Source organism: Sebastes fasciatus, chromosome 9 (genome assembly GCF_043250625.1).
Source record: "Sebastes fasciatus isolate fSebFas1 chromosome 9, fSebFas1.pri, whole genome shotgun sequence".
In the NCBI taxonomy this organism is placed as follows: Eukaryota; Metazoa; Chordata; class Actinopteri; order Perciformes; family Sebastidae; genus Sebastes; species Sebastes fasciatus.
This window is the reverse complement of record NC_133803.1, coordinates 5,398,844-5,414,407: the sequence shown is the minus strand read 5'-3', so window position 1 is coordinate 5,414,407 and position 15,564 is coordinate 5,398,844. Positions and strand designations below refer to the sequence as shown.

The following is a 15,564-nucleotide window of genomic DNA, read 5'->3' as shown; positions in this document are numbered from 1 at the left end:
GTAGAGCGGGCGTCCATGTATTAAGGCTTGGTCCTGACCGCGGCGGCCCGGGTTCGAATCCGGCCTGTGGCCCTTTCCGCATCCACTCTCTCTCTCCCCCCTTTCAAGACTCTATCCACTGTCCTGTCATAAAAATGGAAAAATGCCCCCAAAAAAAATAACTTAAAAAAATATACATATACATAATGTACCTAAAAGTAAAAGTACTCATTAAGCAGAATGGCACATTTCGCAATAATACATATTATATCACTGGATTACAATTTTTAATGCATTAATGTGTTCATCACTTTAAAGGGACTGTTTGCAAGAATCAGAAATTGCTTGTTAACAGCGACACCTGTGGTCGTTAAGTCAAGGAAAGTCAGCGCCCTGTTGCTCGCACTCACGCTTGTGCTCACTCTACATAGACATGAACGAGCATCGCTCAAAACAGTGAGGCGACACACGTCAGCTAAAACCACAATATCACTCTATATTTCACCTGCTTGGCAGTAATGTTAGCTGACCAGACGAAGGTCTCTCCATGAATCAATGCTGATCCTAGTATTGGCTTTTCCTGCCTCAGCCTCCCGACCGCGGTCGGAGGGAACGGGACACACCGGAGTTTTGGTCGGAGACGATAACGTTTCTCGCTGCGGAGCCCCGTCACTTCACAAGACACGGGAAACCTCTGTTGGTCTGGAGGAGCTGCAGCAGTTATTTCTGCACAAACGTCCACTACAATCTAAAAATCGTAAGTTGCATTAATGCGTAATGTATTATGGCGTTAACTTTGACAGCCCTAATAATAATACATCATCATTTATTTGATGATTTATATTTTGTATTAATAATCTCACTATGCAAAGTAACTAAAGTTATGGTGCATGTAGTGGAGTAAAAAGCACATATTGGCTTCCAAAATGTAGTGCAGTAGAAGTAAGAAAGTAGCATATAATAGAAATACTCCAGTAAAAGTACCTCAAAGTTGTACAGTACTTAAACATCTTAAAAGCTTTTTCTCTTGTAATGTTATAAGTGAAAACATACAGAATGGGCATATATAACAGAGTTATGTTACAGTCTGATGTTGCATGTTTTCCTCATCATATGTATAATACTACGACAAGAACTATGTTGTTTCTTTATTCCCATGTCTTCTTGTGCTGGCTTGAAATGAGAAGCTGCTTTTTGTTTACTTCTGTCTGAATAAAGGACCCATTGCTTCAAAAATGACTACGAATTTTGACGGTAAATCTGCCACCGTTATTGTTAAAGCTTGGCACAGTAACTAACGCAGTTTTTTGTTGGTATCTTTTACTTATATGTCGCATCATTTTGTTCTCTTTTGCAGAGCTGAAACCACACAACTACAAAAGTTGCAGTCCAGCCTCATTTGTCGGTGGGTCTCTCAAACAATCAACCGGCTACAGGTTTAGAACCAAAACTTGCAAAAATCTGCTTCAGTTTCTGAATCACAGGCATGACGGACAACAGTAAGGAGGTCAAAGGTCAGTGTGCATGTTTTATTCATCACTGCAGCCCAGTTTTAGCTCAGTATTGTGAGTGTTGGCAGGAGGTGAGTGTCCGTGACTCGCTGGAACAAACTTTGGATGATACAATCGTGCGACAGAAGACTTCAAACTTTCCGATGTCAGACCAAAAATAAAATCAGCTACTCTGTCAGAAAATTTGCTGTGGCTTATAGTCCTGAGTTATTTGATGACATAAAGATAAAGAATGAAGCATTCTGATCTCTTTGTTTGACAAATAAATATCCATTTTTATATTTCTTTATATTCATAAGTAGATTATTAAAGGGCGGGTCCATCTGTGTTCTGTTCTGTTTTTTTTCAAATGGAAACGTCCACTCAGCTATTGCAAAAAGCAGTGACATAGATTTCCAAAGTAAGCTAATCAATAAGATTATTAATATTGTGAACGCTAGCACTAGCTGAGTCAAAGTTAGCTGTGCTAAGATTGGAAATAACTGAACGGGTTGGTTTGGATTTTTTGAAGTGGGGTTGTATGTATACTCCTACGTTCTGCAAGGTAAAATGACTGCTTTGTGAATCTGGTCTGGTCTTGAAGACTGCATTGTAACGGCTTCAGTCACTGTCGGCTGTCTGACGGCGAGGTAAAGCGGCTGTGAACGGGAGCAGCAGAAAAACATATTTTAGCCACCTAAAAAAATCAATATCAGTTTAAGTGTACGCTATATTTAGAATATTTTCAACGCTTTACCTCGTCATCAGAAAGCCCTTTTTGGATGCGGGGACTGAAGTCGTTATATCATTTTCAAGACAAAAACAGATTCCATTCACACAAACACATCATTTTACCTCGAGGAACATTGGAGTTGCTGCTCTACCACTGCATCGATTGGTTAGTTTGTTTGTGTTATTGAGTGATTTTTGGATCCAAATTAATGGCGTCCACAGAAAGTACATTCCGTGCCGGTACTCCTGTCTGCTTCTCCAAACTTGGAGCATGCCGACCGGCATCACCCAACCTGTGATCCGGGCATAGGGGATATCAAAGATTGCAGGGGGTGCGCCAGGATTTCTCTGCTCTGAGGTTATCTAACTAGCTAACTCAAATCATAATAACACATTTACTGGATAATTTATACAAAAGTCTGTATTTAAATATATTTTAAAAGATTTTTTTTTTTTTGCTACATAGTAGCAAAATCTAACATTCTGCTTCAATCCATATTTGTTGGCGTTTAGCCTTTCAAAAAAATGTCAATGTGGTCAAAAACCTCAAAAAAGGGAAAAACCTATTTGCTCTCCCGCTTAACGCACGCGAAGGGAGACCTGCACCTGTATTAACGGGCGGTCTAACAGCAATCTAACAACATCATTAATTACATTTATTTAACCACGATAACAAAAAAATATATTTTGGCTCTAATGATTGAGGGGAGGCTTCGACGACTGGGAATCATTGGGAACTACTGACCTGAGTTATTGTATGTAATGTTAGTACACTGACTATAAGGCTGTATACTGGTATTATACATGTAGCAGCGTCATTATGCAGAAACCTACGTCAAGTCACGTGGGAAAAAGTTTGTATAAGGCCTTGAAGGGAAAATAGCATTTTGACAATACATACATAAATTGACCAACATTTGATTATTCGGATTTGAATACATAAGGAACACCACTGGGAAGCTACACAATGACAATGATATAAAACCTAAAAAAAAACTAAAAAAATAATGTGCTAATTTATGTGCTAATTAAAGTTAGCTAACTTAATTGAGGTCTGTTCAACAAGACAGTGACAGCTTGTACTTTTCTTGTGGTCAGGCAGCAGCATCCAAGAACAAGAGAAATCATCAGGGAATGAAAAAGGAGCAGGTCAGCTAAGTCTATTTATTATATTGTATTTGTTTATTCAGTTAAGACACACTCACTGCCATGTAAAATACACTGTTATCCGTTGTTTTGGAAAGAAGACAAACAAATGAAGTTAAAGATGTATTTTAAGTGAATGCGTCATTTTTTTAATGATATCGCGATAACATCCTTATGGTGATACTTTTGCCATGATAATCATATTGAGAAAAATGTATATCGTGACAGCCCTACTCCAAAACATGACATTATGTCGACCACCTGCTGCTGTTTGATTATCAGCTGATAAAAATGTTATATCCCTTCAAAAAACCTCTGGGTCATATCGCCAACATTACAGCCAGGTTTGTTGTGCAGTCTGTGATTTAAACATTAAGACATTTATTGTGTGGAAGGAAGTTTAATTCAGCTTCAGCACAGCAGTCAGAGAGAGTCGATCAGCGTTGTGAAGTCTACATCCTGTCCAGTTCTCAGCTCGTCAGTCGTGGAGAGGTTAAACAGGAGAGCACTGTGTGTGTGTGTGTGTGTGTGTGTGTGTGTGTGTGTGTGTGTGTGTGTGTGTGTGTGTGTGTGTGTGTGCTGACAGAGTGTAAAACTGTGTTCCTGCAGGGGACGGGGAAGGTCCAAAAGCTCAATCACCATCACTTATCAGCCCCGCAGGGCTCAACATGCCGTCACTGTCACAAAAACACACAACTCCGGTCAGCTGATTCACATGTTCGGGACTTTTTACAGCTTTTTCAAAACTACTATTCCATTACTAAATTCTAATAGATATGCTGTGATATGTTTTTGCAGTGTTGGAATAACCTAGTATATTTCCTCATACTTTTTATTGTACGCTAATTTCTACTTACGTCTCAGAGGGGAAAATTGTACATTTTACTGCACTACTTTTATTTGACAGCTTTAGTTACTACTACAAATTAATTCATTGTTGATACAAATTATTCTCAACAAATATATTATGATGTATTATTATTGGGGCTGTCAGATTTAATGCGATAATAATGCGTTAACACATTAACGCAATCGATCTTGAGGAAGTTGTTAGGCTTAGTTTTAAAGCTATAGCGTGAAGATACTGGTATCATACGAAACTATTAAAACCTAAAGAATCTGTTGGTACCAACCATGTCATACTAGCTTGTTGTGAAGGAGGTTAAATAACGCTCCAAATTTATGCTCAATTTTGGCGAGGAAAAACTGGCATGGCCATTTTCAAAGGGGTCCCTTGACCTCTGGCTTCAAGATATGTGAATGTAAATGGGTTCTATGGGTACCCACGAGTCTCCCCTTTGCAGACATGACCACTTTATGATAATCACATGCAGTTTGGGGCAAGTCATAGTCAAGTCAGCACACTGACACACTGACAGCTGTTGTTGCCTGTTGGGCTGCAGTTTGCCATGTTATGATTTGAGCATATTATTTTATGCTAATTGCAGTACCTGTGAGGATTTCTGGATAATATTTGTCATTGTTTTGTGTTGTTAGTTGATTTCCAATAATACATTTATGAATACGTTTTGCATAAAGCAGCATATTTGCCCACTTCCATGTTGATAAATTAATAAGATTAAATACTTGACAAATCTCCCTTTAAGGTACATTTAGAAGAGATAAAAAATGTGTGATTCCTTTGCGATTAATCACAATGAAATATTTGAATCGACTGACAGCCCTACTAAATAGACTTAATAAAATTGTCAACAGCAAATTAACAATTCTATATTCACCATGCCGGTACGTTTCAGTGTCCTCAGGAATAGCGCTTAAATTATCAGCCGACTAATCACTTAGTTCATCGTCAAAAAATTCATTCACCGTAATGTTCATTATCAAATAATGGTTTATGTCATTTATCAGCAAAAAAAGCGACATGGTGTGACTGTCGGCACGGTCGGTGTGTGTTCTGGCATCATGACGACCAATCGTGAGCCTGTTCTGGTCTTTACCGTATACAGCTATTAAATTACGCTCGGTTTTTGGAGGTAGGAACCCTGCTGCTGTCCAGTAAGTTTTTACTGGTTTGGTAGCGGTCTGTGGTGGGTGGGTGTGGCGTCGTCGTCTCAGGCACAGAATGACATCACTACGTACCCTCCCCCCTCCTCTCAGCCCCGCCCCTCTGGGCCGCCCCAGCTTCCAAAACAAGTGAAGAGCTACGCTGACCTAAATTCTCCCAGAGAGACTCCCCTTAAAGCTGCAGAGACGCAGACTGAGTGAGACACTGACTCGGAGACGGACTGAGACACTGAGACAGATCAAGATTGAGACACAGAGACAGACAGGTAGACAAGCAGAGACACAGACTGAAGCAGAGATAAGAACACAGACAGATACAGACCGACAGAGACTGAGAGACAGGCGAACAGAGAGACAAACTCTGAGACTGACAAGCAGAGACATAGACTGAGATAGACTGAGATACAGAGACAGACAGATAGACAAGCAGAGACACAAAACTGAGACAGAGATAAGAACATAGACAGCGATGGACAAAGACAAGATAGAGACTAACAGAGACACAGACAGAGACAGACAGAGAGACAGAGACTGACAGAGACTAAGAGGCCGACAAATAGACAAGCAGAGACAGAATCAGAGACAGAGATAGACAGACGAGACAGAGACACAGCAGAGATTGTGACGGACACATACAGACTGACAGACATGAAGAGAGACAGACTCATAGACAGAGATACAAAAATAGACAAAGACAGACAAGATAGAGACTGACAGAGACACAGACAGAGGCCCAGACACAAAAAGAGACATAGTCCGGCAGAGACAAAGATGTCCAGCGACAGACAAAAACAGGAAGACTATGCAGAGACTGAAGGCAGGGACGGAGAGAGGCAGACATTGACAGAGACAGGTAGAGACAGAGATCGACAGACAGACCAAGACAGACAGACTAAGACACAGACAGGAAGACGTGAGCAGAGACAGAAAGAAGACAGACAGAGACAAAGGCACAGACAGGAAAACGTGAGCAGAGACAGACAGAAAAAGACGGAGACAGACAGAGAAGTTCAGGAGTGTTTGTGTATTTAAAATACTTTCACCACTTCTTTAACTCTTCACTTTGTTTTACTGCGGTTTTTATAATTTACCGCAACTCCTGCACTGACTATTATTAATGTTATTATTTATTTGTTTATTTTTTATAACTTGCCATAAATTAGAATTTTATTTCTGATTTATTTATTTATTTATACTGTAGTGTCTATTTTTGTTTGTTTGTTTGTTTCTGTTTGTTATTACTTTGTATTAAGTTTCCATTATGATGTAGTGAGTAAATTCATTTTAAGAAAGTATAAATACAATCTTTAAGCTCAGCCAGGTTTTTAAAGATAGTATAAAATACAACTTTCAAAATCCTATAACTGTTGAATATACCATAAGCACACTGATGACTGAAAAAAGGTTTAACACTTTTAAATACTTTATTTTAATTTCACTGTAGGACCATAAAAGGACTTTAAGCCAATATAGGAATATCAAATGTGTATTATAAGGGTTCACGCTAAATTATGGTCAATATCATAAGAATAAAATAAGGCCTTTGCAACACCTTAATGTTTGATATGTTCTATCTCACTGAGAACTAAAACAGCCTCGTCGTAACTTATTATAAGAATATTACAGGAGGCTGCACACGCTAAAGAGGGCTGTAGATTCAATAATGAACTTTATAATAAACTAATAATACTGATATTACACTACATGTTTAAGGAAAAAGTTTACCTCAAGTTAGGGGAAATTATATTATATTTCAATATAGCTGTAACATTAAACAAACTTCATATTTTGTTGTTGAATTTCAGTGGAATTTCATTTACAAGCTAACATTTCTGTGCTATTAAACAGACATTTACATTGACAGGACAGATCAGATGCTACAAATTATATTACAAATATAATTGTCTGTCAATAAATTTAATTTAATTTTAAATTTTGATTTCCTCTAATTCTAACCTGTTTTTATTTTTGGGTCAGATGGTGGATGAACACACGTGGATCATGTGATGTTACACACTGCTCTCAAACTGTGTGTAAACTCCAGACTCACTGAATGAATATTAGACTTTACAGCTTTGAAATAAAAGAATAAACATTCTTAAAAATGCTGAAATTAACCTCAAACTCATCAAATAATAAAGACTGAAACCATCTCTGAATATAGAGTCAGACTGCTGCAGGATGAGGCCTGTAGGGATTTTAAAAATCACTCTAAATACGCTGAATGGGACAGTTCACACTGCTAAACTGACGGCATAATGTTGAAAAATACAGATTAATAATAAAATAATACAGAATAGACTCCTTACACTCTTGTGATTATTACTAAAACATAAACTTTAAATGAAACCCTCCTAAAATATTTTAGTACTAAGACAAACTTCTAAAAATTCAAGACAGCCGGGCACACATAAAAAAGACACTCGTGAACCTTTTAACCTGTACTCAAAATAATCCTGAAAGAAATATATATATAAATCATCCGTACTGCTGCAAGTCAACCAGTTTTCTAAAAATCTAAATTAATTCTCATTTTGAGAGTAGAGTCGCTCAAAGCGTCCTAAAGAAAATAAAAAATGTCTGAAAATAAGTCTGATAAGTCATAATGCAATTATAACCTCTCTCATAGTACTGTTTAAAAACTGTTAAAGGTTTTTAATAAATCACACATAAAAAAATAGCTGAAATGTTTTGGCAACCACTAATAATTCTGATAATAAATGTATTAATCAATAAAATAACTTCCAAAAGTCCTTTTAAAAAGTCCTGTGTAAAAAGTCACCCGTAATAAAATTTCTTGGTAAGAAATTCATTAAAAAATTAACTAAATTGAATCAATAGGTCATTCACGGCACTACTGAAAAGAAAAAAAAAACATGCAATAATTTTGGGAAAAAATAATAAACTCAAACTTTTAAAATTAGCAAAAGAGTCACTTCTGTAATTAAAAAAAAATACACTGCTATAAAAAACTAAAAAGGAAAATTAATTTTAAACATTCTGGGGTAAAATGTTGGTTCATCCGAGATACTCTTATTTAAAAAGAAAAGAAAAACTATTTTAAGTATCTATAATCAGGCCTCTCTACACATCTTTTGGATATTTGTGTGATGTTTTACGTTCCTCTGCGCATCATCAGGCAGAGACTCCGCTTTGGGTTATTTCCTTTTTAATCAAGTTTAGTTTTTCTGAAAACAAAAACAAAACAGACAGACAGCAACAAAAACAGACAGTACAGACTTCATACAAGTGAACGCTAACAACAAAAGTGCAAGAAAAACAAACAAATAAACTCCAAAACAATTTCTTTCTTTTTTTTTTACAAAACCAAAATGTCAAACTGTGACATGGAGCAAAATTTAAAAAACAAACTGAATCCGTCTGCATCCTGCTGCCAGTCAACCCTGTTCCTCCTTCTGCTGTCATTTAATTTAATTTAATTTAATTTAAACATTTTAATATTTGAATAGTCACACCTGGGGGATTGTTTTTATGCTTTTATTTTGCCAATGATATTTGTATTTGTCTTATTTGTTTACCAGCGTAGTATCCTAATGTGTGTGTCTGTGTCTGTGTGTCTGTCTGTGTGTGTGTGTGTGTGTGTGTCTGTGTGTCTGTGTGTGTGTGTGTTGACAAGGTCAGTCTCTGTTTGGGCTTCAGGAGGCTTTTATTTCGGTCAGAGGTTATATAAGTTTTTCTGTCTTGCACTGTAAAAATAATAGTTAAAAAAGCAGCTTCCGGTTTGCTGTCTGCATGATCAGCTGTTTGAAATATCATCAGAAACATACACGAGGAATTCATTTTCCAAAAGTCAAAAGACTCAAATTTAAATCAATTTAAATTAAATCCGACTCGCTGTTCGTTTACAGTCAAAAGATAATATTTATTTTTCCAATGAAAGGCCCCAAAGAGATGGTAATTTAAATAATAATCAATATATTCAAAAGTGCAGATTAATATTAATGCCAGCAGTGACTGGAGGATTTTAGCCTGACTTAAACCTGAATTTATTGAGAAAAATAAATGTTTTTTTATTTCCTTTGAATTGTAATAATTCACATCATAAGCTTCTCATTGCTGAAATATTCAGTTTTATATCATTGACATTTTATTGACACACAGGTGACATATTGACCATAAATAGCTGTTTTTATAAAATATCATCAACATTATCAACATTATCTGCTGCCTCGTTTTCTCTGCTGGAGCATTTGTTTGCTTTATTTTTGCAAAGGCAACATTTATTTGATGTGGACTGTGTTTCAGGGCTCAGACAGCACTGACCTGAGATCTGAGGACTGACCGATCGATATCACAGCGGTCGATACTTTTTCAAAATGTGCTTATAAAAAATTAATTGAACATTAATGGTTGTTTTTTTTGTAATGCAGTCACAAGATTCTAATTCTGTGCACTTCTTCTTTGTAAACAGTCAGGAAGAGATCAAGGGAAGTAGATTTGCAAAATGATGTCCAATTCTATTTTATTTATTTATTTTATTAAATTGACTATGCTGAGCAAGAAACATGTGCAACTGTATAAGCTCATATAATTTAGTTATTATTTTTACTACTTTGTGTCATGTGATTTATATAATTAAATACTGACTAACCTGCACCAAATAATAATTTTAAAGGAATTATTTATTGAGGAATAAAATAATTGTTGTCAGCTGGAGCAAAAAAAAAATCTGATTCATATAACCAACATTTCCAAATGAACATGGCTTTGGTGAAAAGACATCTAGGTGCTCTTTTGCAAATTAAATGTATATAAAATTTGTAATTTAAAAAACCTGTAACATGTTGAAATACAGTTACAGAAATTAAAATGTCTTCATGAAACGAAAATGTTTTTTCCCCGTTTTTAATCTATAACACCATAGTTGTCTTTTCACTAAAACCTCAGCATCTGTAATATCATCACATGATACATTAATATCGGTATGAGACTGTGAAGGGCAGCCTTTCCCGCCCTGCTGACGTCAGCTGATGCACCTTTTCAAGATGCCGTTGAAGCTTGTTTGTGCAGTTTTTAACTTTCAAATACCAATCATTGCAGTTGACTGAAAACCTCGTATCTCCAATTGTGTGCACGTTGAGGGACTGATTTTTCAGCTCCTCGAGCTCATAAAACCTTCAAGATAATTAAAAAGAAAAGCACCTTCATCCAGCTAGAATTAAATGAAGCTGTAACTGTCTCCTGAGCCATCTGCAGAGGAAGGCCGTGAGATGCGGTTGAAAGCTCTGGTAAAGTGGAGTTAAGCTTATTTTGGGAAACTATTTCCAAGGTCAAGAATGAATCTTCAGTGCTCGATCATTATTATTTTTTTAATGGTTTAAAAGAAAAAAAGTAAGTATTTGGAGATACATGTTTTTCACCTGACACCAGCTGTATATACTGTAAATATATATATATATATATATATTTTTTTTTAAATATATATATATATATGTGTGTGTGTGTGTGTGTGTGTGTGTGTGTGTGTGTGTGTGTGTGATGGGAGGCCTGATAGCTGTTTTGGAGCCGCTAGGTCAAAAAGAAAAAAAAACTTTTACCGGGCACCGAGCCGGTCAGCGGGTCGTTAGAAACGGGATGGAGGCGGCTAAAGTGATTTTTTTTTTTTTTAATGAATTTGAAATTGTGGCCCTTAGCGCACATGCGCAGGAGGTTTTACGCTCATACAGGCCTATACACACACACACACACGCACACACACACACACACACACACACACACACACACAAACACACAACACACATATCGGCCTAATCAAACCAAAGTGAAGAGGACAATCTGGACTTTCAGAACAGAAAAACATACAAAAACTTGTGTTACAGCTGCGTTGTTTTGCATAATTTTATGAAGAGTTCTATTCCAAAAACATTTATATCCATTTATTTATTTAAAGGGGCGGTTCAAGTTGCTTTTTGAGCACAGAAAGGCAGCAGTAAGGATATTATTATAGCTTAACAACAGTTCTGCCATATTGAAAAAAACAGTTTGTTTTGTTTTTGGATATCATTATTTTGGAAGGAAACTCTTCACAGAGAGCAGGTTTATTATTATTATTCATGTGATTGTTGTTATTATTATTATGAGGCCTGTCCGGGGTCAAACCTGAGTAGAGATATGATTATATGATTTGTAGGCTTATTTTTCCTCTCAAAACCCCTGATTGTTTCTGCTGATTTTAAGGCTTTATTTATTCATTATTTACTTATTCAAAAGTTTTTCCTCCCCAAAGAAAAGAGAAAAGAAAAAGTTTTGATTGTCGTTTTTTACTCCATGATTGTCTAAAAATTCATAAATAATTATTAACCCTGTATGTCTTATTTCAACCCCTCAATACTGATAAGTATACACTGAATAAAATTTAAATACATTGTACAATAAATACAAAACATAAATAAAAGACTCAAAGAAAGTACTGAAAATCTTTGTACAAGATATAAATAGCTTGAAATATACTTAAAGCGTTACCTTTGGCAAGTCTAGTTTACAGTTATACAACAACCCGCGGGTAACAAAAGTTTGTCCCTTTTTCAAACAAATGCGACAAAAAAAAAAAAAAAATCATCAAAATAAACCCGTTGCTCTTCGGGGGCAGAATATGGCCAAAACGTTTCACTTCATATATATAGAGATTTTTTGCGATCAATATTTGATATTTACCACTTTATTATTTGCCCTTTAACATTAACGTCCTCGTCCCGGTGCCATCATGAGAGGTGATGGAGATGAGGGTGAGTTCAGTTTAGGAACGCGTTGGGTGTCAACCTCTTCTGATGGGACAGCACCCCGGGGAACCCCGCGGAGCCGCCCGGAGAGAAGGCCGGTACCGGTAGGCTGTTTCTGAGCGAGTCCGAAAGCAGAGCCTGCGGGGAGCTGCTGCCGGTCGCCAGGCAACCGAACCCCGCGGCGCTCTGCTGGAGGTGCGGCGGAGGAGCCGGTCCTCCTCCCGGCGGGCCCTGGCCCGCTCCGTGTCCGGTTCCTGAGACAAAATACCCGGCAGTCTGTCCGGAGAGCAGCCCGACCGGCGACGTGCTCATCCCGTAACTGTTCGTCAAGCCCAGCGGCCCGGAGGACGACCCTCCGAGCATGGAGCGGCCCAGGTCCCCGTTGCTCAGCTGCTCCACCGCGGGCAGCAGAGACCCGTAGCCGGCCGCCTGGTTCAGAAACCCGGATGAGGATCCGTTGTAGTGCGGGTGGTGGTGGTGGTGGTGGTGCAGCGAGAGGAACGGAGAGATCTGCCAGTACAGCGGGTTGTTTGCCCGCTCGTTAATCCCCAGACCGAGAGGAGCGAAGCGCAGCCCGCGCTTCATCGCCAGTTTCCCCCGGGAGGTGGCGGAGCGCCGCCGGAGCTTCCCGGTGGTCCCTCCGATGAACACGTCGTCGCTGCTCGGGTCCAACATCCAGTAGTTGCCCTTCCCCGGGTCGTCGTAGTGCCGGGGCACCTTCACGAAGCACTTATTGAGGCTCAGGTTGTGCCGGATGGAGTTCTGCCAGCCCTGCTTGTGCTCCCGGTAGTACGGAAAGTTTTTCATAATGAACTCGTAGATGCCGTTGAGCGTGAGCCGCTTCTCGGGGCTCTGCCGGATGGCCATCATGATCAGCGCGTTGTAGCTGAACGGAGGCTTGTCGTATTTCCCGTTTTTCCCGCTGTTAGTGTTCTGCTCCGGTGTGGCCCCGCCGCCGTCCCCTGGTCCTCCTCCGCCCTCCTCCTCCTCACCCGGCTCCTCCTTGCCCGGCTTCTCCGGGTCCAGAGCCGCAGCCGTGGAGGAGTCCACCTCCGGCGGGTCCAGCGACTTCTCGGAGTCGGAGCCCGGGGAAGGAGAGAAGGTCCCGGGGCCAACGACGACCGCAGCGGCGGCGGCGGAGACGCAGACCGGGTCCGGTCGGTCGCACTTGGACGGAAGCAGGAGGCTCTTGATGCTGAAGGAGGAGGACCGGTGGACGGTCGGCGGGTCTTTTACATCCTCCATGCCCGGTGGCGGCTCTCCCAAAAACCAGGAATAAATAATAATAATAAAAAAAAGAACAACAACTCCAGCAGGCTCGTCCACCTCCGTTATCCGGTCTGGAACCGAGAGAGACAGAGAGGAGAGAGAAAGAAGAAGGGTCAGGATGAGAGATGATGCATGGATGGATGGAGGAGTGGAGAGAGAGAACCAGAGAGACAGAGAGAGAAAGAGAGAGAGAGAGAGAGAGAGGTAGACAGAAAGAGAGAGAGCGTGGCTTGGATGGAGAGAAATTAGTAATTAAGGAGGTTCCGTCTCTCGGCTACATCACTGAGAGGAGGAGCGAACTCCAACTTGGTGATTTTGTCAACAAATCCTCTTTTTTCTTCTTCTTCTTCTTCCTCTCCGTCCTTCCGTCTCCAGACTGACACTCTCCGTCGACCTTTAATGTCTCCAACAACACCAACCAGTCATTTCTATCTGCTCTCTCTAATCTCTCTCTTTCGGTATTTTACGCGCGTGCACTTCTCCCCCTAAATTCGTTCATGTAATTGTTGCCGTGCGTCACGCGCCCTCCTCTCCGTGCATGTGTGTGTGTGTGCGTAAATCCATTCTGAGCTTAAATGCGTAAAAAGCAATGGGCGCGCAATGTGCGTAAAAGCGCACAGGCGGTGAGGGCAGTCAGTCAGCCTCCTCCTCGTCGAGGCTTTGTTTTCTCAACCACAGTAATAGTTTGAATTCATGTCGGCAAACACTGCGCGTGCACGGTCGGTGTGCGTTCATGTGTGTTTTTTTTTGGGGGGGGGGGGGGTCATGCACTGAGCGCAACGCTATTGTCTCCTAATAAAAAACATTCTGGAAACACACACACACACACACACACACACACAGCCCAGGGCGGCAGGTCTCTCGCTGTAACCAGAGTGCCTCCTGTCGGTAGCTGTCAGTACTGCAGTGCAGTTTTATATATTGTATGGCTGGTGTGTAAGTAAACATACTGCTAATAATCATACTACTAGTATTGATAATAGATAGACTACCTTGTTTGTTAAACTTTTGAAACCATTTTTTTTCTTCTAAATGTTCCTTAGATGCAGAAAAAGTCGTTTTCCAGTGCATGAAATGTCCCATATTCTGTATCATCTTGTTCCAGATCTTCAGTGAATATAGCTGCTGTTGAGGATACTAACGTCAGATCCTGGAGGAGTTTGTTTTACAATAACACACGAATTACAGTGGTGGCGTTTTAAAGTCTGTTTTCTATGCGAAACAATAAGTTAAATGAAAATAAAATGAGGGGGAATAAGTCAATGTCCACCAGATTTATATTCCTGGCTGTGTGTGGAATTCTCTGAAACTGGTTCATTTACAGAAAATATAACTTAAACATCATGTGAAAAAGAGCATTTCTTAGGCAGGTTGGACACTTTACTTCGGTATTTTTTTAATCCTGGTAAAGCCCTGGCTCCACAATTTAATCTAACGGAAAATACTCTATATATACAGAGATTTTTTTCTTTTTTTTTCTTTTTGAAACTTAAAAAAAAAAAGAAGGAAAAAAAAAGGATGACTGAGGCTGCTGTCTGCAGGAAGTAACGTTTGAGGTGAAAAAAAATATTCAGCAGCACGTGCTTTGTTTCCAGCTCCTTGTGAATAATTAATCTGCTATTATTATTCACCTCGGCACCAGGTATAGCAAAGGCTCAGGCACGCCCGAGCACGTTCAGTGACGCAAAATCGAGTTCTCTCACCTTGGAGCGCGCGTGTCCAGAGAGCGTGATGTTCAAAAAGCCTTTAAAATGGAGCAAACATTTTATTATTGTTCCATCTTCAGGGAGAAGAGAAACAAACTGCTGGTTAGTGGTGAATTTACTTTTAGCGCGCGCGTATGCGTGTGTGTGTTTGTCGGCTGCACGTGATGTTGTGTTTGTATTGAGGCCCATTTCTGCCTTAATGTTTTTCCGCATTCAGGTCTGCTGGTTTCATGTGTTTAAGGTTGCTGCTGTCATACAGTAATACAATATTTCATAGGCCGCTAACAAGGGTCCATCTATCTGCTGGGCCTCTGTTAACCCCCTCTGTTCTCAAACTCTGGGCACTTTTTCTATATAATACGTGGCCCCAGATTTGTATGGAGGACAGAACCTGCCACAATCAAAAATAAAGTAGTTAATGACTCAATAAATAATATTATGTCATTTAAGACTGGAGTTGATAAACAGAAGCAGACA

General features: G+C 39.5%; 1 protein-coding gene across 1 annotated transcript; it reads right to left on the bottom strand.

Moving 5' to 3' along the window:
* Positions 1 to 10,709: 10,709 nt before the first annotated feature.
* On the bottom strand, positions 10,710 to 14,316 carry LOC141773659 (uncharacterized). Its single transcript, XM_074645544.1, has one exon. The coding sequence runs from the start codon at positions 13,355 to 13,357 to the stop codon at positions 12,125 to 12,127; it is 1,233 nt and encodes a 410-aa protein (XP_074501645.1). The 5' UTR covers positions 13,358 to 14,316; the 3' UTR covers positions 10,710 to 12,124.
* Positions 14,317 to 15,564: the final 1,248 nt, after the last annotated feature.

Coding starts and splice junctions, on each gene's coding strand:
- LOC141773659 (XM_074645544.1), bottom strand. CDS start 13,357: ATGGAGGATGTAAAAGACCCGCCGACCGTCCACCGGTCCTCCTCCTTC.